Source organism: Equus przewalskii, chromosome 11 (genome assembly GCF_037783145.1).
Source record: "Equus przewalskii isolate Varuska chromosome 11, EquPr2, whole genome shotgun sequence".
Classification (NCBI taxonomy): Eukaryota; Metazoa; Chordata; class Mammalia; order Perissodactyla; family Equidae; genus Equus; species Equus przewalskii.
Window position 1 is genome coordinate 22,226,276 of NC_091841.1, and position 22,061 is coordinate 22,248,336.

Genomic DNA, 22,061 nt, shown 5'->3' on the forward strand with positions numbered 1-22,061 from the left:
AGATTCGAACCCACATCAATCTGATGTCACAGCCCACAGGCTTCCAGCTGTGCCGTGCTGTCCCCAGCCCTAGGGAGGTGGCTTCTTGGCTTCTCTGCTCCCCAGGACTCTGGAGTTTAGAAACAAAGTCACCAGCCTGACAAGTGGATTGAGAGGGTGGGATGGGGCTAGGAGTGAGCAGGTGCAAGGTCAGTTGGTTGAGCCATACTCTCATCCCAGAGCAGTGGGTACTGGTTTCCAGAGCCTGGAATGACCCCCTCAGACCTCTGCAGAACTTCTCAAGGGCCCATCATCCTATGACATTGACCAAACACTCAGCCCCAGTTTGAAGGCCTAAAGACTTGGCACCGTGGGGAGAGGCACTGGCCAGAGATCTTAGCCATCCTGGGGGTTCAGGGGCTGAAAAAGCACCAATGTCTTCCCAGCGTTAAGTCAGAGCTGAAGCATCTTTGCAAAGAAGGCTGGGGAAGCTCTGTGATGCCAGCCCCTGGCAGGGAGAAAGGGGATGTACAGAGAGTGGTAGGTCACTGCCCTGCATGATCTGTCCTCCCAGCCCACTCACCTCCTGAGAAGGTGCAAGTTAGGTCTCCCGGGTTGTTTGGCGAAGGCTGGGCTATCGTCTCTCCATCACTTTCTCATCCCAGAGAACTCCTACTCATCCTCTAAAACCCGTCCCAATTGTCCCTTGCTCTTTGGAGTCGGTTATTCCTTCCCACCTCTATTCCTCAGGGTGCTTTGTTCTGACCCCAGGGTTAGCACTTACACCTGATCATAATCACATCTGCATCCTACACTAGGGTGTGGGGCCCGGCTGAGAGTGAGGAATGAATGAATGACACCACCTTGACTAAGGGTCAAGATGAGCAGGAACATAAGAGGACTTTGAGCCACCTCAGAAGCACCCTAGATGTGGCCTATGCTGGAGCATATGGGGCAACCATAAGGCCTGATGGCTAAGAATGTGGGCTTGCACTTAGAGAAAGCTGAAGTCACCCGAAATCCTATTCTGGCTCCGCCTCTAAGTCACTGTGACTTTGGGCAAGTCATCTCCTCCCTCTGAGCCTCAGTTTTCTCATCTGGAAAACTGAGACTTCCTGGGCACTGCGGGAGATCAGTAAGAGAATGCGTGCTGTGTGTATAAAGCAGGGCAGAGCATAGGCATTCAGATGCCACTTCTTTTCAAGGGGACCCAAATTTATTTCCTGAACTTGAACCCATGGGTCCAGTTTGTCCAGTTGGCCATGTGGCCATGGGCCACTGCCAACCTCCAGCTGTTAGTGACACCAGGTGGCCATGGAGAGTCAGGCTGAGCATCCCCAGTGCCTTCCCAGATTCCCCTTTGAACCTGGACTGGGGCCTGGATTTGTTTAAATGGATGAGGTGGGTGGTGGGTGGAGAGGGGACCCTCAGATCGTGGAGCCGATGGGCACAGGGATGTGCCTGGGTGCGTCAGGGCTGTCCCCGCTGCCCCCAGGAGATGTTCTCATCCCAGCCTGAAGCTTCACCTGCTTGGGAAGGGGGAAGGGCTGTGTTACCTTCCTAAGAGGTATGTGATGACTTCCAACGGCTTCTGGATGCCTGACATCAAGGGGGCCCTTCTCAGAAGGGGGCTTTAGGCCACCTCAGAAAGGTGTCAGCATCGCCCCCAGGGGTCAGGGGGAATTTCATCCCTTGCCCACACTCAGGCTTCATTCACCCAGAAACTGCTGCTCCAGCAGCTCTTGGAGACTTGAACCAGAGTCCCTCCCAAGAGCCGGTGGGTGGGGACAGGCCCCCCGGAAAATCCTGCGCAGCCCAGCAGAGTTTCGGCCTCCTCTGAAACCCAGAAACCCAGCCCTGCCCTTTGCACAGAGGGCCACACACTGGGGGATTTTATTCTTGAATTTCACATATTTAGGTCTCTAGCTTAACACATCGGGTCCTGTTCTGCCTCCAGGCCTTTGCTCACGCCGTGCCCCCCACCCAGAATGCCCTTCTGCTTCCTCTCACTCGTGCAGCCGCCTAATCCGGTGGAAAGAGTGAGTCTGAAGAGCAAACTTGGATTTGAATTCGGGCTCTGTCAGCTCCAAGCTCTGTGCCCTTAGGCTGGTAACCTAATTTCTCTGAGCCTCTCTGTCAGTAAAACGGGTTTCATCTCAGCATCTCCTCACAGGGTTGTGATGAGTGTTCTGTACGACAATGTGTATGAATATGAAGAACTCTGCACAGAGGAAGTCCTGCGTAAACGGGGACCTGCGGCCCCCCCCTCCCCCCGCCCCGGGGAAATGCTCCTGACCGTCAAGGCCGGGCCCCAAGGTCACCTCCCCTGGGGTAACTTCCTGGACGCTCCCGCCTCCGGCTTCCTCAGGCCCACTGTTCATGCTTCTCTCTGCACCTAGCACAGAGAGACGGGATTCAGGTCAGCCCTTGGCACCTGGGTGGACGCTGGGCTGAAGGCAGGCCTGGGGCTCCCCCGCCTCCACCTTCCCGTGGCCTAGCCCAGAGCGAGCCTGGCCATGGGCACGGCCCCGGAAATGTCGATGGAGGTGAGGTGAGCAACAGAGACGTCCATTAATAATAATAACGCGAACTAGGATTTGTTGAGCTTTACTAAGGGCCCCAAGGTGTTCCTCAGGTGGTAATTAAGGGGCCCCAGGAAGCCCTCTATCTGGGTTCAAATCCCTGCTTGCCCTACTGTTCTGGAAAGTTCCTTTCCCTCTCGGGTCCTATATTTCCCCATCTGCAAAGTGGGAATAATGAAAATACCTTCCTCTGAGCATTGTGAAGGAGATTAAAGAATTTAAAACTTAAAAACTCGTGGAAGCACATGAGAATCATTGGCAGGGGGCACTGAGGTGATTCCAGCAATTTACAATGTTTTTCATGTATGTTCTCGTTTAAAAAACTGTCATTTTTATTTTCATCACTACCATTATATAAAGTACAACTGTTACAGAATTTAGAAAATACAGAAAAACAGAAAAAATCTTACCAGTAATGCTACCTTCCAGGATAATTGCTGTTACTACCTTGTTATGGAATCTTCTAGACAGTTTGTCAGAGAGAAACACTGTAAACACACAGAAATGTATTGAGAGTATTTTAACAACCTCTAGGCAGCCCCACCACCCAGATTTAAGAAATATTGACAGTTTTGCCACATTTGCTCGGATCTATATGAATAAGAAAGAAAACCATACAGATGCTGTTGAAATGTTTCCTTGTTCCTCCCTCCTCAGAGCACTCATGCTCCAAGGGTGGCATGTGTACCCTTCTCTTCCACCTGTTTATGTTTTTATTACACAAAATGTATCAAGACCCAACAGATGGTATTGGTACCTATGCTCTATTGTATATAAGTTGTATCACGTTGGACATATCATATTGTTGTACTTTTCTCCCTCCATATATTATGTTTTCAACATCTATCCAGTGGACAGATATAGATCTTGTTCATTCTTTTAACTAAATAATCTGGTCTGTGAATATAACACAGTACCTTTAATTATCGCCTGCTGGCAGGCTGTTAGATTGCTTCTAATTTTCTTCTATTATAAACATTGCAATATATGTCTGCATATGAACATGCCGGAGAATTTTTTTCTAGGATATATATGGAAAGGTATGGTTTGGGGATCCAGGTATGAGCATCTTCAACTTTATAAGGCATCACTGGCCATTTTTCTATGCATTATATTTATAAGGATAAGATCATCTTGTACATTTGGGTTTAGAATTGCTTTTTCCACCGACTATACACACATGCACACATGCCTATCACATATATGTGTTCGTACTCGTTGATTCTGCCCGATGTTCTTGGGTACTGACTGTGGGCCAGGTGATGGTTTTTCTTGTGGTCTCACTTTAGTTCTGTGAGGTTTTTATACATGTGAGGTGAGGGAGGCAAGTCGGGCATATGAAGAGATTTGCCCAAGGTCCCCATAGTAAGGAGGAAGCTGGTTTCCAAACCCAGGCTTGTTCGGTTCCAGTCCAGTGCTATTTCTGCTGCCCAAGACCTCTTAGATGGTCCCACTCAAATCAGATTCAAGGGCCCCATGCAAGACCAACTGAATTGGAAATCTAGAGGGACCTGGACATCCACCTTTTTTTTTATTTTTTTTAAAGATTGGCACCTGAGCTAACAACTGTTGCCAACCTTTTTTTTTTTTCTGCTTTATCTACCCAACATCCCCCCTCGCCCCCCATACACAGTTGTATATCTTAGTTGCAGGTCCTTCCAGTTGTGGGACGTGGGACGCCGGCTCAACGTGGCCTGATGAGTGGTGCCATGTCCGCGCCCAGGATCCAAACCTTGGGCCACCGCAGTGGAGCGCGCGAACTTTACCACTCAGCCACGGAGCCGGCCCCCCACCTTTTGTATTCAGTGGTCTGAATTCTTATGGGGGAACAAGCAGATGGGGCCTGTGAAAGGCCAGTGTCTCTGGCTGGGCTCTCGTGGAGTCACATCCTTCTGTTATCTCTTGGGATTTTTATGGAGCAGCTCAAGACCCTCTCTGCTTGCTGGTGTCTCATCTTGCCATCTGGTAGCTGCAAAGAATCTATAGCCTGGCAGGGGGAGGCTGCACAAGCCTTGGAGCCAGGACGACAGGAACCTTTGCTTTTAGAGGCGCTGCTGTTACCGTGGCAACTGCACTCCGCCTCTCATCTCTGGGAACCCTGGACGCCAGCTTTAGAGAGCCAGGGAAGGCAGCAGCAAGGTGTGAGCGTGGGGCAGCTCTGATAAGGTTCGGAAGGAAGACGGGGAGGGAGGGGAAAAGAACACAGCTTTTGGGGAACCAGAATTGTGCCTTTGCTGAGAAGAAGGCTGAGGGCCCTCAGAGCCATCTCTATGCCTGGGACAGGACGTATAGTTGATGGCCAGCTGCCCTCCCATGTCCACTCAGGACAAGACAAGAGAAAGCAGTCGAAAGCCTCAGCACGGGGGATAATAATGACAGATGCCATATACCATGTCCTAGGCATTTTACATTTATTATCCATGCACCCTTCAAAGCAATCTGATGTGACCCGTGTATTATGCCCAATGCCAGGCTAACACCGAAGTCCAGCAGGGCTCAGTGACTTTCCCAAGGTCACACAACTGGTGATTGGCAGAGATAGATTCGGATCACTGTTCCGTCTGTCCCCAAAGTCCCTATTCTAAATCGTGAAAAAAGAATTCCCCAAGAACAGCGACTGTTGAGCAGATGGCTTGGTTCCCCTCCCTGGGGAAGGTTCTGGACTCTTGCCTCCCAGGATCATCCGGCCGACACTTCTCTCTTTCGTACCTGCTCCAGTCCCCAGCACGGGGTGCACATTCAGCAAATGTTCATGGAATTGAAGGCAGGCCGGCAACAGACTCAATTCTCAGCTTTCAGGATAATGTCGCTCACACGCCCTCACTTCATTGAGCATGAGAGACAGAAGGGGAGTTCCAGAAATCGAACGTGCCCCAAAGCCGGTGGTGTTTCGTGATCTGATCTTTGAGTTTCTTTTCAGTGGAGATCGTGAACTGCCGTTGTCCCTCGCTTCCCTTGGATTCAGTGGTGGAGACAGGGGAATTGGATCCGGGCATGCGGGAAGGATGTCATGCAGGTGAACATCCTCCATTGTGTGACACGGTGACGGATTTCTCTGACCTGAGGGACTGGAGTCCTTTGGGGCTGAGATCTTGAAGCCTTGGCCATCACTTCTCTCTGTCAATCACGTGCAGCCAAATACTGGGCGGCTTAATCGATAAACATTTGTTTCTCGCAGTTCTGGAGCCTGGAAAGTCCCAGATCGAGGTGCCGGTGGAGTCAGTGTCCCGGGAGGGCCCTCTCCCGCGTTTGCAGACGGTAGCCTTCTTGCTGTGTCCTCATACGTCAGAGAGACATAGCTGGTCTCTGGCTCTCTTTTCCTATCGGAACGGCCTCACCCTAAGGACCTCCTCTGATCCTGATTACCTCCTAGAGGCCCCCCCCTCCTAACACCATCCCAGTGGGGACAGGGCTTCCCTGTGTGAATTGAGAGGAACACAGACGCTCAGTTCACAGCACGTGCCCTGAGTTTTCTTTGCGTCCTCAGGGCCTTCCTACGTGCGGTGGAGAGCATGCAAATAAACAGAAAGCTTGTCAAATAAGTGAAATGAGACTAACACACTGAGTTGCTGGCTTTCCCTTGGGTTTCGAGGTTTCCCCCAGTGGGCACAGTGTGGTCTGTTCACCATGGTCACCCGATGCCCGTCACCTCTGTGAGCGAGGACCACGCCGTCCAACTGAGCCCAGAGGACAGCCTCAGTCTCTGAGACCAAGTAAACTCAGCCCACTTGGGTGTCACACCGCTCCAAGTCCCCTCAAAGACAGAACACAGCTTCCTCCTCTGAATCAAGTTATGAGTTACTGTGTGAGCCAGCACTATGCTTCTTTCCAATTTTAATAGAATGAGAGTTTCTTTTTTTTTTTTTGCCAGTTGGTTTGTTGATTGCTCCCCAGTAACAATATCAAGGGTTTCCTTTTTTTTTTCTTTTTGCTGTGGAAGATTCACCCTGAGCTAACATCTGTGCCAATCTTCCTCTATTTTTATGTCAGTCGCCGCAGTGCAGCCACCAATGAGTGGTGTAGGTCCACACCTGGAATCTGAACTTGGGCTGTCCGAATAGAGCAGCTGAACTTGACCACAGGGCCAGCCGCCAAGGAATTTTTTCAAGGAAAATATTCACTATAGTCCCACCACCCTCCCTCAGGGCTCTTCCCCCTGGACTCTTTGGTTCTATTCGTCATCTTTAACCCTCCTTTTCCAATTGGCTCGTTTCTCCTCTGGCCTCAGAATGGAAACAAGGGGCTTCAGACAGCATTGGAGCCCCCGGTGTTGGCGAGCTGGTGGGAAAGGGGCGAGCGCAGCTCATGGTTAGGCGGCCAGACCTCATCTAGTTCATACTGAGGAGGCCGTGGGACAAATGCCATTCCAGGCGCCCTGCCCTGCGGAAGGATGCTGTCCTCACTGCTGCTCATCCGTGGAGTGCGGTCCTTCTGGAAACTGGTCCTGGGCCTGAGTGCCGAGTTGTATCACCATTGCTGGTGGGCTCTCATTTCTGAGTCCATGGCTGGTTGAGCACTGCAGACTTCAAAGAAGTTAGGAAGACCACCTGGGTTGTCAGGGCCCCCTGCACCTTGCCCTTGGCCTGGCCCCTGAAGCAGAAGCCAGGGTGCTGGATTCCAACCTGGTGGAGGAGCGTAGTTAAGAGAGCAGGCTTTGAAACCAGACAGCGTGGGTTCAAATCCCAGCTCTGCCATTTTCTAGCCGTGTCGTCTTGGGCAAATGACTAAATGTCTTTGTACCTCAGTTTCCCGACTTTGTGGGCTTGCTGTGAGAATTAAATTGGTTACTTCATCTAAAGTATTAAAAAAGGACTGAATAAATGACAGCTACATCGCTGAGCTGGGCCAGGAGGTTGTGGCAGGTCCTTGGTGTGTCTTGGGGCCTTGCCTTGCCCCATCAGAGCAATGGGAAGAACCCCAATGTCCTTTCCTTATCTTCCCATATTTTGGACCCAGGATGCCCAAGATGGATGACTGATCCCATCAGCGTGGCTTGGAAATAGAACACTGGGTGCCCGTCTGGCTGTCCCCCAAATGGCCACTTGCAAACTGAGACCGGCAGTCCAGCTGCCCCCCCGCCCCCAGTGAAACTTGGAGCCAGGGGCCAGTGGATGTTTCTGGACAGCTCCCTGATCCAGCGCCGCCCCCCTTGAATATCTGAGCCCTGAGCGAGGGCCTCGGAAGGCAGGCCAGGCAGGGTGCTCGCAGCATTTGTCACCTTGCTCGGGACACGGAAGGCTGGTTTGCATAAACAAGATTCACAGTGGTCTCCAGGCCAGCAGGGCCCATGTCTCCCCCAAAGTTTGGGGGCACTGCAGAGCCAGGGGTCTGGTGCTCGTCCTGGAGAGGGGCACACCCCACCCCCACTCTAGCAGTGCCCCAGAGCAGCAGCTGGGCTAACTGGGGAGAGCACTGCACTGGGAGTCCATGGGCCTTGGGGTACACGGGTGATGCTTAGAATGTGGTGGGACCGATGGCTATTAAACAGCTCATAACTGCATGTGGCTGGGGCCAAAGTGCTAAAGCCCAGGGTGCTAGGAGAGCATAGAATGGGGGGGGGGTTGAACGTGGGCTCTCTCTGGGTCTTAGAAGACGTTCAGAAGCTTAAAACCAGGCCAGAGTGGGGGCGAGGGCAGGAGGAGAGAGAGAATTTCGTATTCTGCTTCCATCACTTAACATCGCTTCCTAAGCTTTCCCCCACGTCGCTGAAAATTCTTCATAAATATTTTTTTGCAAATATTTTTAACGTGCTGTGTTTTCCTAACTAACCCTCCAATGGCCTTGAGACAATTCAGTTGTCTCCGGTTTGGGGTTTGTTTCACTATTAGAATGAGGTGGCCGGAAGGTTTTCATCTCAAACACCGTGGCAGCTCGGAGTCCTCCGTGACATCAGTGGCCTTGGGCATGTCCCCTCACGACAAGGCTGCAACGGGGGTCCTTATTGTTCCCGTTTTACAGAGGGGGCACTCAAGGCTCAGAGAGGCTAAAGGATCCACCCAAGTCACACAGCTAGGAAGGGGCTCAACTGGAAAAAGAATCTAGAACTTTCCACCTCCCACGCTTGGGCTCTAATCGCTGTGGAGCATGCTATTCTGGATTGTTTCTGTAGGATGCGCTCCCAGAAGTGCAAGAAGTGGATCAAAAGGGTTTGGTGTGTTGTTGTTGTTGTTTTGAAGCCTATTGACATTTGTACTCACAAACATTTTATGTGGACGTTAAAAAGAAAAAAAGTGCTTCCAGCAGGGGACGCGTGCCACGCTCTCGACACAGGGCTTTTATGGGGGTTCCTCCCTCCATGTTTCTGTGGTCCCCATCTCCGCCCAGCCTTCCCCCTCTCTATAGCATCTCTTCATCCATCCTCCACTCAGTAAGCATTTACTATGCACTTACGTGTTTCTCAGCACTTCTGATGGAGCTGGGGGCCGTAGGTGCTCTCAGCTGACGCTGGCGTTTATCTCACCCCATATGGGTGTGCCCGGGCGTGCCCTGGTGGCGTTCCATTGAGGCCCTGAAGGGACCTGAAGTTCTTTCCGCTGGTCCTCCTCTGACGCTGGGCTGGCCAGCTGGGGCCTCGGCTGGGAAAACACCTCCTCTACCTTCAATGTCTATGCCTTCTCCCTCCCCGTGTCCCCCACCTCTTGGAAGCCATGGGGAATCCCATGGGCTGTGGTGACACAAGAAGAGAACCCATGTCCTATTTCTCAGGATCAAGGCAAGATGGCTCTCTGTGCTTTCACGTTTCCCGTCCTCATCTCCTTCATTGCATCCTCCCTTGGCATCTTCCTTGGCTACCTCTCTCGAGGCCTTGTCCCCGGTGGGGCCTTTCTGCTTGGGACTGGCCTGAAAAAGGTGCCCCTTCCCGGGCCAGGGTAGCTCTCCCAACCTCTTTCTTCTCCCACTCGGAAAGCCTGCCCTCCATCCCTTATCCTTCTTGGTCCACAACTTTCCAGAACGTGGGGCACAACTCAGGATGATTTTGTGGGGCATACAGGATAATTTCAAGTGAACTTAGCATTAAATACCACTGAACCACATGGTAAGAAAAGTATTTAATGGGGCCAGCCCAGTGGCACAGCAATTAAGTGCACTCGTTCTGCTTTGACAGCCCAGGGTCTGCCAGTTCGGATCCCGGGTGCGGACATGGCACCACTTGACAAGCCATGCTGTGGTAGGCGTCCCACATATAAAGTAGAGGAAGATGGGCACGGATGTTAGCTCAGGGCCAGTCTTCCTCAGCAAAAAGAGGAGGATTGGCAGCAGATGTTAGCTCAGGGCTAATCTTCCTCAAAAAAGAAAAGAAAAGAAAAGAAAAGTAATTATTTTATTTTCAATGCTCTGTTCTTGTTTCTGATCCTATCAAAGAGACAGTCTCTATTTGATGATGATGTGTCTTTTAACATTTCTAACAATTATTTATTTTTAATATACTCATTTTTTTATGTACGTGTGAGGAAGATTGGCCCTGAGCTAACATCTGTGCCAATCTTCCTCTATTTTATATGTGGGATGCTACCACAGCATGGCTTAATGAGCAGTGTGTAGGTCTGCACCCAGGATCCGAACCTGTGAACCCTGGGCCCCCGAAGTGGAATGCATGAACCTAACCACTATGCCACCGGACTGGCCCCTTAGTATACTTATTTTTACTGTTGCCTTCTTTTTCTTTTTTTTTTTAAAGATTGGCAGCTGAGCTAACATCTGTTGCCAATCTTCCTTTTCCTTTTTTTCCTTCTTCTCCCCAAATCCCCCCAGTACATAGCTGTATATTCCAGTTGTAGGTCCTTCTGGCTCTGCTATGTGGGACGCCGCCTCAGCATGGCCTGATGAGCGGTGCCAGGTCCGCACCCAGGATCCGAATTGGTGAAACGCCTGGCCGACAAAGCAGAGTGTGCGAACGTTTTTAAACACTCAGCCATGGGGCCGGCCCCAACTATTGCCTTCTATTTTAGGCAAGCAACACAAAAAGCCCATTTATGTTTTTATACTTTCTAATTTTTTTGCATGTCTACCTATGTACCTAATTTTTTGTAAATGGAATCATATCATGTGTGATTTTTTTAAGTACAGCCTTTTATCTTTTTCTCTCATTGCCTGCTTTCTCTCTCTCCCTCTTCTCTTCTCCCACTGGCATGACTCGGTCCCAGGACCGGCCACATAATTTGTAGGGTCCAGTGCAATAGGAAAATGCAGGGCCCTTTGTTCAAAAATGATTAAGAATTTCGGGGCCAGCCCCATGGCCGAGTGGTTAAGTTTGCGCTCCACTTTGGCGGCCCAGGGTTTCCACCAGTTCGGATGCTGGGCACAGACATGACACTGCTCATCAAGCCATGCTGAGGTGGCATTCCACATGCCACGACTAGAAGGACCCACAGCTAACAATGCACAACTATGTACCAGGGGGCTTTGGGGAGAAAAAGGAAAAATAAAAAAATCTAAAAAAAAAAATGATTAAGAATTTCAAGAGGAAACAGCAGAGCATTAAACCAAGTCTGAGGCCCTTCTAAGCCTGGGGCTCTGTGACTACACAGGTCACATGCCCATGAAGCTGGCCCTGCTCTGTTCTTCCCCAGAAGCCACCTTTTTAATGTACCCATTTTAATAATCTGGTGTAAGTTCTTCCATATTTTTCCTCATGCTCATATAATCCTAATAGTTCATAGGAGGGTTTTATTTTGGCCATTGTTTTACAAAAGTTGTATCATATTAGATTTTCTTCTCTGCGTCTTGCTTACTTACTCAACCCAGTGTGGAAATCCCTCCAACTGCTAGGAGTCTATCTCATTCTTTTTTTTTTTTTTTTTTTTGGTGAGGAAGATTGGCCCTGAGCTAACATATGTTGCCAATCTTCCTTTTTTTCTCTCTCCCCAAAGCCCCAGTACACAGTTGTGTATCTTAGTTGTAGGTCATTCTGGTTCTGCTATGTGGGATGCCAGCACAGCACGACTTGATGTGCGGTGTGTGGGTCTGTGCCCAGGATCTGAACTGGTGAAACCCAGGCCGCTGAAGCAGAGACTTAACCACTCGGCCACAGGGCCAGCCCGTCTATCTCATTCTTTATAAAGACTGCATGAAATGCTATGCTGTAAATGGACCATATTTATTCAGCAGTTTTTCCAGTAGATGGGCATTCACTCTGTTTCCAATTGTTTGCTGTTCAAAAAACTGCAATGAGTATTTTTATATTCAAGCAACCTACTGCTGTAAAACAAATTCACAGGAAAGGGTAAACGCTCCTTTTCAGATAAATTTATTGCAGCAAAAAAGTGAATCAAATTTAAAGAAACGTTTGAAGCCCAGGGCCGGGCAAAGGCAGGAAGGATTTCTGAGAACCACCGATCCTGCATTCAATCAACAAACACTGCGTTGGGCACCCTATGGGACACAGGGCTGATTCAGCCTTGGACCGTGCCCTCCCAAGGCTATCTGGTCTAGCAGAAAACATGTGTGCCTTTGTGCACGAGAAAGGGGTTTCCGAGACCCAGAAAGAGACGATGCAGACTGAGACAGAGCCATCCACATACACACACGTGGTCTCACACACTCACACATACATGTAGACATATTCGAACACAATGGTACACACATGGTCACAACCACAGACTCACACACCACAATCACACACATGTACTGCAGCCAGCATTGCAATCCCCCCAAACCTCCCAGCACACACAGAAATATCGAACACTAGACTGGAGCATGGGGACCGTTGCTGTGGGAACCGGGATGCTGAAATCCTAATGCGTGGGCATCTGAATTCTTGCTCTGAATATTACATTAGCCGTGGAGTTTGTGCTCTGAATCCTGAGTCATTTCCCCTTCAGGGGGTCAGGCTGGGCGGCCCACCAGGGAGTTGGTGAGGACAGACAATTAAAGGCCTGATTACTTTCTGTCTGAGTGATGGAGTGGCCCAGAAAGATGCCTGCGGGAGAGCTGTGTCTGCAGGGGTGTGCGCACACGCGTGTGTGCTCATCTGGGTGTGAGTCCGTAGAAGGTTCTCAGACTAGGCTGAGAATGTGCAGCAGCCATGCCCGAGTCTGCAGCCCCTGGATCTGTCGGGCCAGGCCAGGCCAGGCTGCGGCAACGAGTCCATCCCCAAATCTACATGGCTTAACAATGAAGATTCACTTCTTACGTAAGATTAGAGTTAGGTCAACATCCCTCTCCATCGTGTAGTTGCCTCTGGTACCCAGGGCCTCTGATGCGGCTACAGCAGAGAAGAAAGAGATGGAGGAGCCTCATGCCTCTTCCCTACCTTGTGGGCACTCACCCTTCTGCCTAGATGTCAAGGGCCCCAGTCTAAGCGCAGGAGAGACCCAGAAACGTAGAGGAGCTCCTTTGGGAGTCCCTGCACAGCCTCCCTTTGTGCTTCTGCAAACCAGAATGTCCTCGCCCATGAGAGGAGCGATGACCTTCAGATGAGGGACGTGTCCTGCCCATGGGATCTCACTGAGAGGAAGCAGAGAGAATAAACCCCACAGCTTCACTCTCCTCCCTCCCTCCTGTCTCTGCTGGGGCTCCCCATTGGCTGAGCTGAACAGAAGCCAAAGGGCCCAGGAAGATGCTGATTTAGTCCAAACAGGTAGGCCTCCCAAGGCTAAGTGGACAGAAGCTCTGGAGGGACAAATGGACACTATCTGGTATAGGCAATCGATTTTCTTTTTAATGCTTTTTGGTAAGGAAGATTGGCCCTGAGCTAACATCTGTTGCCGATCTTCCTGTTTTTTTTTTTTCTCCCCAAAGCCCCAGTACATAATTGGATATCCTAGTTGTAAGTCATTCTAGTTCTTCTATGTGGGCATGGCTTGATGAGCGGTGTGTGGGTCCACGTCTGGGATCTGAACCAGTGAACCTCAGGCCACCAAAGCAGAGCACGTGAACTTAACCCCTCAGCCACGAGGCTGACCCCACATTTCATTTCTATTCTTTGAGTCTCCCTTTCCTAATTCGTAAAAAAAAAGGATGCTAATACCGACCTCACTATGTGGTTGGAAGTCAACGGAATAATACACGCAACGACCTGGCATATAATCGTCCTTAGGCAAATGTTATTTTCTCAGTGTCTAAAAGCATTTTTTAGTCCAATGGCTCCCAGCCCAGGATGCGCCAAGTACCCTAAAGTCTGGTATGAATTTCTCAAACAAATGTTCTTAATAAAACTGTTTTTCCCATTTTTGAGCTTCTTCTGTGTGTCAGGTATTTTGCAGGTATTGTCTCCGTTCTCCCCACCATACTTTCCTAAGTGTTATTGCCATCAGTGCTCTGGTGCAGAGAGGTTAGGAATCCATCCACAATCACTCAGCCAGTAAGTTGGCCTGGTCCCAAAGCCCACAGTCATTCTTCCGGCTCTACTCTGATTTCTGAGGATGGGTGTACAATTAATAGATGAAGTGGGGGATTCTGCAACTCCAAAGCTTGAGAATTTCCCTATGCACCCAAGGTCCAGCACGGTGTCTTTCCAAAAGCCCCATATAGCCACAGCAGGCTCCAGACAGTGCCCCCTGCCCTTCAAGGGACCTCTGTGCCCTCCATGCCTCAGCTCACTCACCCACCTCGGCTGTTGCTGGTCAATTGCAGGTGACCCGTCTCCAACTCCATCTGGCCTGCCCAACACCAGCAGTGCACAGAGCCAGACCTTGGAGCCAGGTGAGCAAATAATCTTTCTGGGGTCTGCGGTCAGCTTTCTGAGACCAAGCAGGTGGTGGCCCGCAGTGATCGGAAAGGGAAACGGACTTTTAGGGTACCAGGGAGGCTCCCTAACTTCAGACAACACTTCTCCTTGCTGACCCAATGCCTGAACCCCCACCACTAAACTCACTTTGAGATCTTAGAACCTCTGTCTTTGAGAGGCCACTGATAAAAAGTCACATACACGTGGACCAGATATTTAGTGAGCCTTTTATGGAGATTTGTTGAGAACAAGCCAAGGAACTCTTGGTCGAGGTGGCAGGGTTCCACCAGGTGGGTCCTTAATGAACTCAACTGATAGGTGTTAAGGACCTGCTCTGTGCAAAGACGTGGGCCAGCACCGGGGATGCAATCCTGGGCAAAAATAGGCAAGATTCCCCAAGGAGGGGCTCTGAACCCAGAACTCAGTCCTTCTATCACGCAACGGTGCCCTGGAGACAAGGGCAAGAGAGGAGGGTGTGTGGGGACTAGACAGGTGGTTCTCTGTCCCCCGAGAACTAACCCATCCTAATCTCTAGTCACCCTCAGCCCCACCTTCTCCTAACGCTAAGGAGAACCAGAGAGTCAGGCCTCATAGGGGGCTCGGGGATGCAGTAGCCCAGCCCCATCTTTCAGACTGGAAGTCTGAGGCCCAGAGCCGGGTAGGGCGGTAGGGTTTGGTCCCAGGTCACGCAGCACGTCAGTGGTGGAGCCCCTGGCAGCTACCCGCCCCCACCCCCATCCTCATCCCTGGGGCGTTCAGAGGCCGCATCCACCGAGGGCTCAGCTCAGTCTCGCGCTTCCAGGGGCGCTGCTCCGGGTCCGCCTGGCGAACGGGAGCAGCCGCTGCAGCGGGACGGTGGAGGTGAGGCTCGGGACGGCCTGGGAGCCCGTGTGCGGGGCGCCCTGGGACCGGCGCGCCGCCGAGGCCGTGTGCCGCGCGCTGGGCTGCGGCCGCCCGGGCGCGACCGTGCAGCCCGCAACGCTCCCCCCGGAGCTGCCGCCAGGTCCCGCCGCGGGCAACGCCAGCGGGGCCCCGAACGCCACGCAGGCCCCGGCGCCCGCCGTCCTGTGCAACGGCACCGAGTGGAGGCTTTGCGAGGTGGTGGAGGGAGCGTGCAGCAGCGACGCGAGGCCGGCCCAGGTCACCTGCTCAGGTACGAGGGGACCGCCAGGCGCCCGCCCTGCCTGCCACCACCTCCCTCCGCCCCGCCCCCATCTCGGTCTTTCAGCCACTGCCTCTCCCTTCTGTCCCCAGCCCTGGACACTGGACCCAAACTTCACCTTCCGGACTTCCCCTCCGCCCCACCCCCAACACAAACACAGCTGGTTCCCACACTCCGGGACCTCAGTATCTTATCATTTCCAGAGCTGAGCATTTTCTCAGACCTGGCCTCCAGATCCTTCCCCCTAGTTGATCTTCAGTTCGCCCACTTGGTCCCCAGCCCGACCCCTTACCCGGGTCTCTAGCCCTTACTTTATTGGTCTCGCCCCCCTCTAGCTTTGCACCTCTATGTCTGCCCCTACTCTCCATGTACGTAACAGGCCGGGTTCCCAGGGTCCCTTGGCGTTGCAACCCAGCCCCAAGGCCTACTCTTTAAGCCCCGCCCACAAAGTGTCTAGCTCCACCCACTAGTCTGCAGCCTCGCCTACCTAGTCTGCGGCCCCAGAGGATGCCCCAGTCCCACCCTCCAAGTCACTAACCCCTCCCACCGGCTCCACAGCCCCGCCCATAAGGCATCCAGCCCTGCTTCAGGGTCTAGCTCTGAACAGTCCACCTCCTCTGTCCAGCAGGTACCCAGCCCGAACAGGGTTCCCCAGTCCTGCCCATTGGGTTACCAGCCCCTCCCACTGGGTTCACAGCCCTGCCCACGACTACCCTGCCCAGACCTGACCACCCTCTCCCCCCTCCCTTCCTCGCCCTCTTCCCCTTACCCACAAACCCCTTCCTCTCTCACCCCCAGAGAACCCTGAGCTGCGGTTAGTGGACGGTGGCAGCCCGTGTGCGGGCCGCGTGGAGATGCTGGAGGATGGCCAATGGGGTTCGGTGTGCGACGACACGTGGGACCTGGAGGATGCCCACGTGGTGTGCCGGCAACTAAGCTGCGGCTGGGCTATCCAGGCCCTGCCTGGCCTGCACTTTGCCCCTGGCCAAGGACCCATCCACCGGGACCAGGTGAACTGCTCCGGGGCCGAGAGTTACCTGCAGGACTGCCCGGGGCAGCCAGGACACGGCTACTGTGGCCACAAGGAGGATGCTGGCGTGGTGTGCTCAGGTCAGTGGGCTACCCTGCTGGAGCCCATCCTCCAGCAACGTTCACTGTAGGCCTACTGGGCACCAGGCCTGGAGGCAGTGCTGGAGTGATGGTCCCTGCCCATGCAAGGGCGTCGTCCAGGAGGGAAGACGAGACCCAGACAGACAAGATCCAGGCAGAGAGCAATCAATGCCCTAAGACAGGAAGCTGGGTGGAGTAGAGAGGCAGCAGGCAATCCCCAGCCGGAGGGATAAGCTGCCCACCCTCCGGAGTAGGTGACATTGGAGATGAGGCTCTTCCTCAGTGGGGGTTGGTCACCTGGTTCAGAGCAGTAAGGAGATGGAGGCAGGAGGCCCCTGAGGAGGCTGTTCAAAGGCCAGGGAAGGCAGGAAGCTCCAGTCCAGCCAGTTCTTCTCTTTCATGTGCACGGGAATCGGGGCGGGGGGGAGACTTGTTAAATATAATTCTGATTCAGTGCCTCTGGGACAGGGCTCAAGCTTCTGAATTTCTGACAAGTTCCCGGGTGACACTGATTTTGCTGGTCCGCGGACCACACTTTGAGTAGCAAGGATGTAGAGTACGGCAGCAGAGTCGGCCAGAGCAGACGGGGCAGATGAGAGGGGGATGCAGATGCGAGAGGGAGAGTACACAAGAGCTGGAGACCTATTGGCTGTGGGGCGTTTGCCTTTGTGGGTCTGGGCCGGTGGGGATTTGGGCCCAAAGGATCCTGACCTGACTCTGCACCGCCCCCCTCCCCCGCAGAGCACCAGTCCTGGCGCCTGACCGGGGGCACTGACTCCTGCGAGGGGCAGGTGGAGGTCCACTTCCACGGGGTCTGGAACACAGTGTGTGACAGTGAGTGGTACTCAGAGGAGGCCACAGTGCTCTGCCGGGCCTTGGGCTGTGGGACCGCGGCGGCCAGAGTGCCCAAGGGGCTGCCTCACTCGCTGTCGGGCAGGATGTACTACTCGTGCGAGGGCACGGAGCCCACCCTCTCCGACTGTTTCTGGCGGTTCAACAACTCCAACCTCTGCAGGCAGTCGCAGGCAGCCAGGGTCCTCTGCTCAGGTATCCCCGTGCCGCGCCCCACCCCCTGCAATTTGGACCAGGAATTCCACCTGAATCCATAGCCTAAGAACTTGCAGCCCAAGGACCACAGCTTGGACTAGATCGGGAATGGCAAATACTGGCATTCGAGAGCCCATTGCCCCTACTATGCTAATAAGTCAGGACATCCTTCTCCACAGATCCCCGACTCAGCCCCAGAGGCACGAATCAAATATTTATTAAGGCATTATTATATGCTAAGCAGTAGGTCTCTGTTGACTGGAAGGGGCTCAGGAGATGAAACCAACTTGCCATCCCAGGGCCAATCATCACAGCAAAAATAACGTTAAGAGACACTAATAATACCAGTGACGGGGTCCGGAGCCCTGATAGTGTGCCAGGCATTGTCAAGCCCTCGGTGTGTCATTTCAGCGAAGCCTTACATCCATTCTGTGAACTGGGTTCTACCGTATTTCACCAAATCTAAGATGGCATTGCTGTATCCACCATTATTCCCATATCAAGGACAAAAGTGTTGCCAAAATTAACTCTTGACATGTCATCCATTATAATGATGGATGCCGTTGCCCCGATTTCAGCGGTGCTCGAATGGGAGAAAGCCAGCGCCTTAGAATTAACGTGGTGCTGGCATCTCTGTGAGGTTCAGACACGTGGCTGTGAATTCCGGCTCTGCCGTTTGCCGGCGCCGGGCTTCAGTCTGGACAATATGCAGATGCTGACTCTAGCCGCTTCACGGGGTGGCTGGGAAATCAGATACTTTCCACTGAGGGACTTTGTAAGCTCCATCCCCTACCTGTCAAATGGTTATGATTAATGGTGATAATATCGGCTTCCCACCCCCTGAGGCTGCTGTGAAGAGCAAACCCAAGACTGAATGGAAAAGGGATTCATGGTCTGCGGCAGATTGTACAGAAGGAAGGGACAATGCTTTTACCAGCCCCTTATTCCAACCAAAGTACCCTTCCCAGCATTTAATCCATGAACTCCTCCTTATTTTGGCGCTGGGAGGGCAGATTGCCTTAGCTGTGGGCCCCCATGGGAACACCCTCCTCCCCCCAGTTCCAGGTCACTTGTCTGTCTTGTTCAGTTTCTGGCACGAGGCCAGGCACACAGTAGGTGCTTGGTCATACGTGCCAAGTGAGTGAGCACTGCTTTCTGACAGGTTCCCGGAGTTTGCTCAATCTGTCTTCTTCTGAGGCCCCTACGAGTGTTCAGCCGCTCACTGTAGGTGAGTGTCACTGGGGGTGCGGTTTCTCAGAGGGGCAGGTGCGTGCGTGCCTGTGTGCATGCGTATGTCCGTGTGTGTGCGTGTACGTGCGTGTGTGCATGTGTGCCTGAAAGGGACCTGTTGGTATGTCCCCCATCTCCCTCCTCCAGCCGACTCACTTACTTCCCCCGCCCTCTCTGGGCACTTTGCGTGCCTCCTGCCTCCCCTCTTGCCATGTCATCTCCACAGCTCCCTGAATCCTGACACTTCGTGGACAGGAGTCCGCTCCTCACTCTCCTGTGGTCTCCTGTAGGGCAGGAGGATAGAGCTGGCAAGAGCTAGAGCTGGTCGGACTCCAGCCAGGTGGTGGGGATGCCGAGGGTAACAGCCCGTGGGTTTATAATGTTCAGACACTGGCTCAGAGCTTCCCAGTCATTATTTCCCACCCTGTAATCCTCCCGTAGCCCCATGGGGGAGGTCTTGTTACAACCTTCACATAGGGGAAGGAGTTCTGGCTAGAGGGTGAAGTGGCGGCCCGCGGGGGTTGGCCAGAATTCGCACCCAAGGCTTGGAACTCCAGATCCATGCTCGGTCTTTCGGCCGGCTGGGTGTAGGTCGGCCAGCTTCAGTGCAGACTCCTGGGGCTCCGGTCCCAGCTGTGCCCCTCCCCAGCTGTGTAATGTTGGGCTATTCTTAACCTCTCTGAGCCTCAATCCCTTGACTATAAAAGATAAAAACTCTCTCCTGGTGTTGCTGTGTGTCTCCAGTGAATTAATTTTTTTTTTTTTAAAGATTTTATTTTTTCCTTTTTCTCCCCAAAGCCCCCCGGTACATAGTTGTGTATTCTTCGTTGTGGGTTCTTCTAGTTGTGGCATGTGGGACGCTGCCTCAGCGTGGTCCGATGAGCAGTGCCATGTCCGCGCCCAGGATTCGAACTGACGAAACACTGGGCCGCCTGCAGCGGAGCGCGCGAACTTAACCACTTGGCCATGGGGCCAGCCCCTCCAGTGAATTAATTTTTATAAAATATTTTGTAAGAATAACTGGTGCCCGGGGGCCGGCCCGGTGGCGCAGCAGTTAAGCGTGCATGTTCCGCTTCTGTGGCCTGGGGTTCACCAGTTCGGATCCCAGGTGCAGACATGGCACCACTTGGCAAGCCATGCTGTGGTAGGCATCCCACATATAAAGTAGAGGAAGATGGGTACGGATGTTAGCTCAGGGCCAGTCTTCTTCAGCAAAAAGAGGAAGATCGGCAGCAGTTAGCTCAGGGCTAATCTTCCTCAAAAAAAAAAAAAAAAGAATAACTGATGCCCAGACAGTGCTTACTAGTGTACTGGATCATTTAGTCCAGACGTAGAGCCTCTTAGCAGCCCCGGGACACCCACAGGGGCCGGCCTGGATTCATGGGTCCCCCCTTAGCCCCCAGAGCCCAGCCTCCCCATTGCACGGCTTCCTTCTGCTAAAGCCAGTTCCCACTCTGGCCCCGATCTCCCAGGGGGAGCAGACACTGCCCCCAGCCGGGGGGTCAGTTCGACCTCATCCCCCAGCGCCTGGTGGTGGTGAAGCTACCCTTCATCCAGCCCTGTGGTCTGCACATCCAGGCCTTATGCCCTGATCGGGAGGTGTTTCCTGTGTCTCTAAGGTTGAGGGCTCCAAGCTCTTGCCCCATCGCAGCCTCTTTCCATTCTCCTGCAGTGGGTTCTTTTAAGCAGGGGTGAGGCCTGAGAGGCAGGGGCAGGCAGGAAGTCACACCAGAGCTGCAGAGCTGGGAGGTGCGGAATCGCAGCCCTCACCCCTGCCCTCAGAGTGCACGTCTGGTAGGAAGGATGCGTCTGGGGCCCAGAAAGGAGAGCTAGCTCTCCTGAAGGTCTGTTCGCTGCCAGGGGTGGCACAGAGTCACCTTCTCTGGGAAGCCAGCCTTGGTCTTCATAGAGAATTAGGCGCCCCTCGTAGGGCCTCATGCCCCCCAGGTCCCTGTCCCTACCTCCATCACAGCAGGCATATCACCATATTGGATTGAGTTGACTCCATCTCCGCACTAGACAGAGACCCTCAAGATGTGTGATGCTGTTGTTGTGTTTGTTTCCCCAGGGCCTAGTGTCTGGCACACAGTGGGCGCTCAATAATTGTTGAGCAGAGAGAGATCCCTGTGGGCTGGTGGCCCGGAGAAAGTTTCATTCAGTCAATTAATCATTCAATATGCATTTCTTAAACATCTACTGTATACCAGGCAAAGGAAGGGACGGGGAGGAAAGGTCCAAAAGGGAAGTGAGTCAGCTGCAGAGAGGATGGAGAGGAGAGAACAAGGGCAAGGAGAAGTCTATGTCCATTCCTCGTTCTCCCTGATTTGGGGTTCTTGCTTCCAGAATCTTCTGTGATGGTGAACACAGAGGACTGGGAATCTCGGGAGCTAATGCTCCTCATCCTCTGCATCGTTCTGGGAGTTCTCCTTCTTGGCTCATTCATCACCATAGCCTTCATCTTCTTGAAAGTTAAAGGAAAATATGGTAGGTGCAGAGTTCTGGGAGCCACGGGGAAGGTCCAGGGATGGGAAAAAGCAGGCCCTGAGGTGTGGCTCTCCCAGGGGGACCCGAGCAAGCATGGCAGTAATCCAGCTGTGGCCAGCCAGCCCTGGCTCTGGGGAGTACCTCCCGATGGGAAGGATTTTCCCAGCATGCCCAGCAGAAGTGGTCCATGGGAGGACCAGTCTATTGTGTGTATGTTTGGGAAGGGGGTTGAGGAGGGAGATGTCTCAATGGGAAAAGTACCAGGTAGACCAGGAGAGGGCAAAAAATGCCTTGTAGAATCTCTGCGTCTCCTCCCTCAGCCCTCCCCGTTATGGCGAACCATGAGCATCTACCCACCACCACCCCAGCCGGGATCAATAGTTATCAAGATGTCCCCGTCACCATCTCCACCAAAGAAGGTAGGACATCACCCATCCCGGGGGTGGGGAGGGCTGGGGAGGACACGCAGGTGATATTTTCTCGAGGTGATGGGGCTTGTTTAAGTCAAAGGACGGCCCCCGCTGGAGATGAGATTGGCCACTCCACAACCACTCCTGGCTGTGGGACCTTGAGCATGTCAGGTCTCAGTCTGGGCCTTGATGACCTTCCAGTGCATCATTCTAGGCCTCTAGGCCTTCGAGTTCTGGACCCATACAGGCCCAGGGCACTGTGGATCTTGGCTGTCACTGGGAAGCCCCACTCTGCTAATTAGCCAGTAGGTTTGTGGCACCATCTGCTCTTTCAACGATGTGCTCCTCGGACCCCCTGCCGAGCCCCTTCAAGACTTTCCTGGAACATA

General features: G+C 52.9%; 1 protein-coding gene across 11 annotated transcripts in view; it reads left to right on the plus strand.

Annotated features, from left to right (window-relative positions):
* CD6 (CD6 molecule) overlaps nucleotides 1-22,061 on the plus strand; it is a 42,000-nt gene that overhangs the window by 14,911 nt on the left and 5,028 nt on the right. For 4 of the 11 annotated variants that reach the window (XM_070564042.1, XM_070564043.1, XM_070564046.1 and 1 more), the window contains exons 2-8: nucleotides 14,136-14,204; nucleotides 15,032-15,382; nucleotides 16,190-16,501; nucleotides 17,243-17,548; nucleotides 18,711-18,776; nucleotides 21,122-21,262; nucleotides 21,583-21,681. In XM_070564042.1, the coding sequence (XP_070420143.1) occupies nucleotides 14,136-14,204; nucleotides 15,032-15,382; nucleotides 16,190-16,501; nucleotides 17,243-17,548; nucleotides 18,711-18,776; nucleotides 21,122-21,262; nucleotides 21,583-21,681 (1,344 nt within the window). The remainder of the gene's footprint in view (nucleotides 1-14,135; nucleotides 14,205-15,031; nucleotides 15,383-16,189; nucleotides 16,502-17,242; nucleotides 17,549-18,710; nucleotides 18,777-21,121; nucleotides 21,263-21,582; nucleotides 21,682-22,061) is intronic. The other 7 variants (XM_070564044.1, XM_070564045.1, XM_070564048.1 and 4 more) reach the window with 3 other exon arrangements.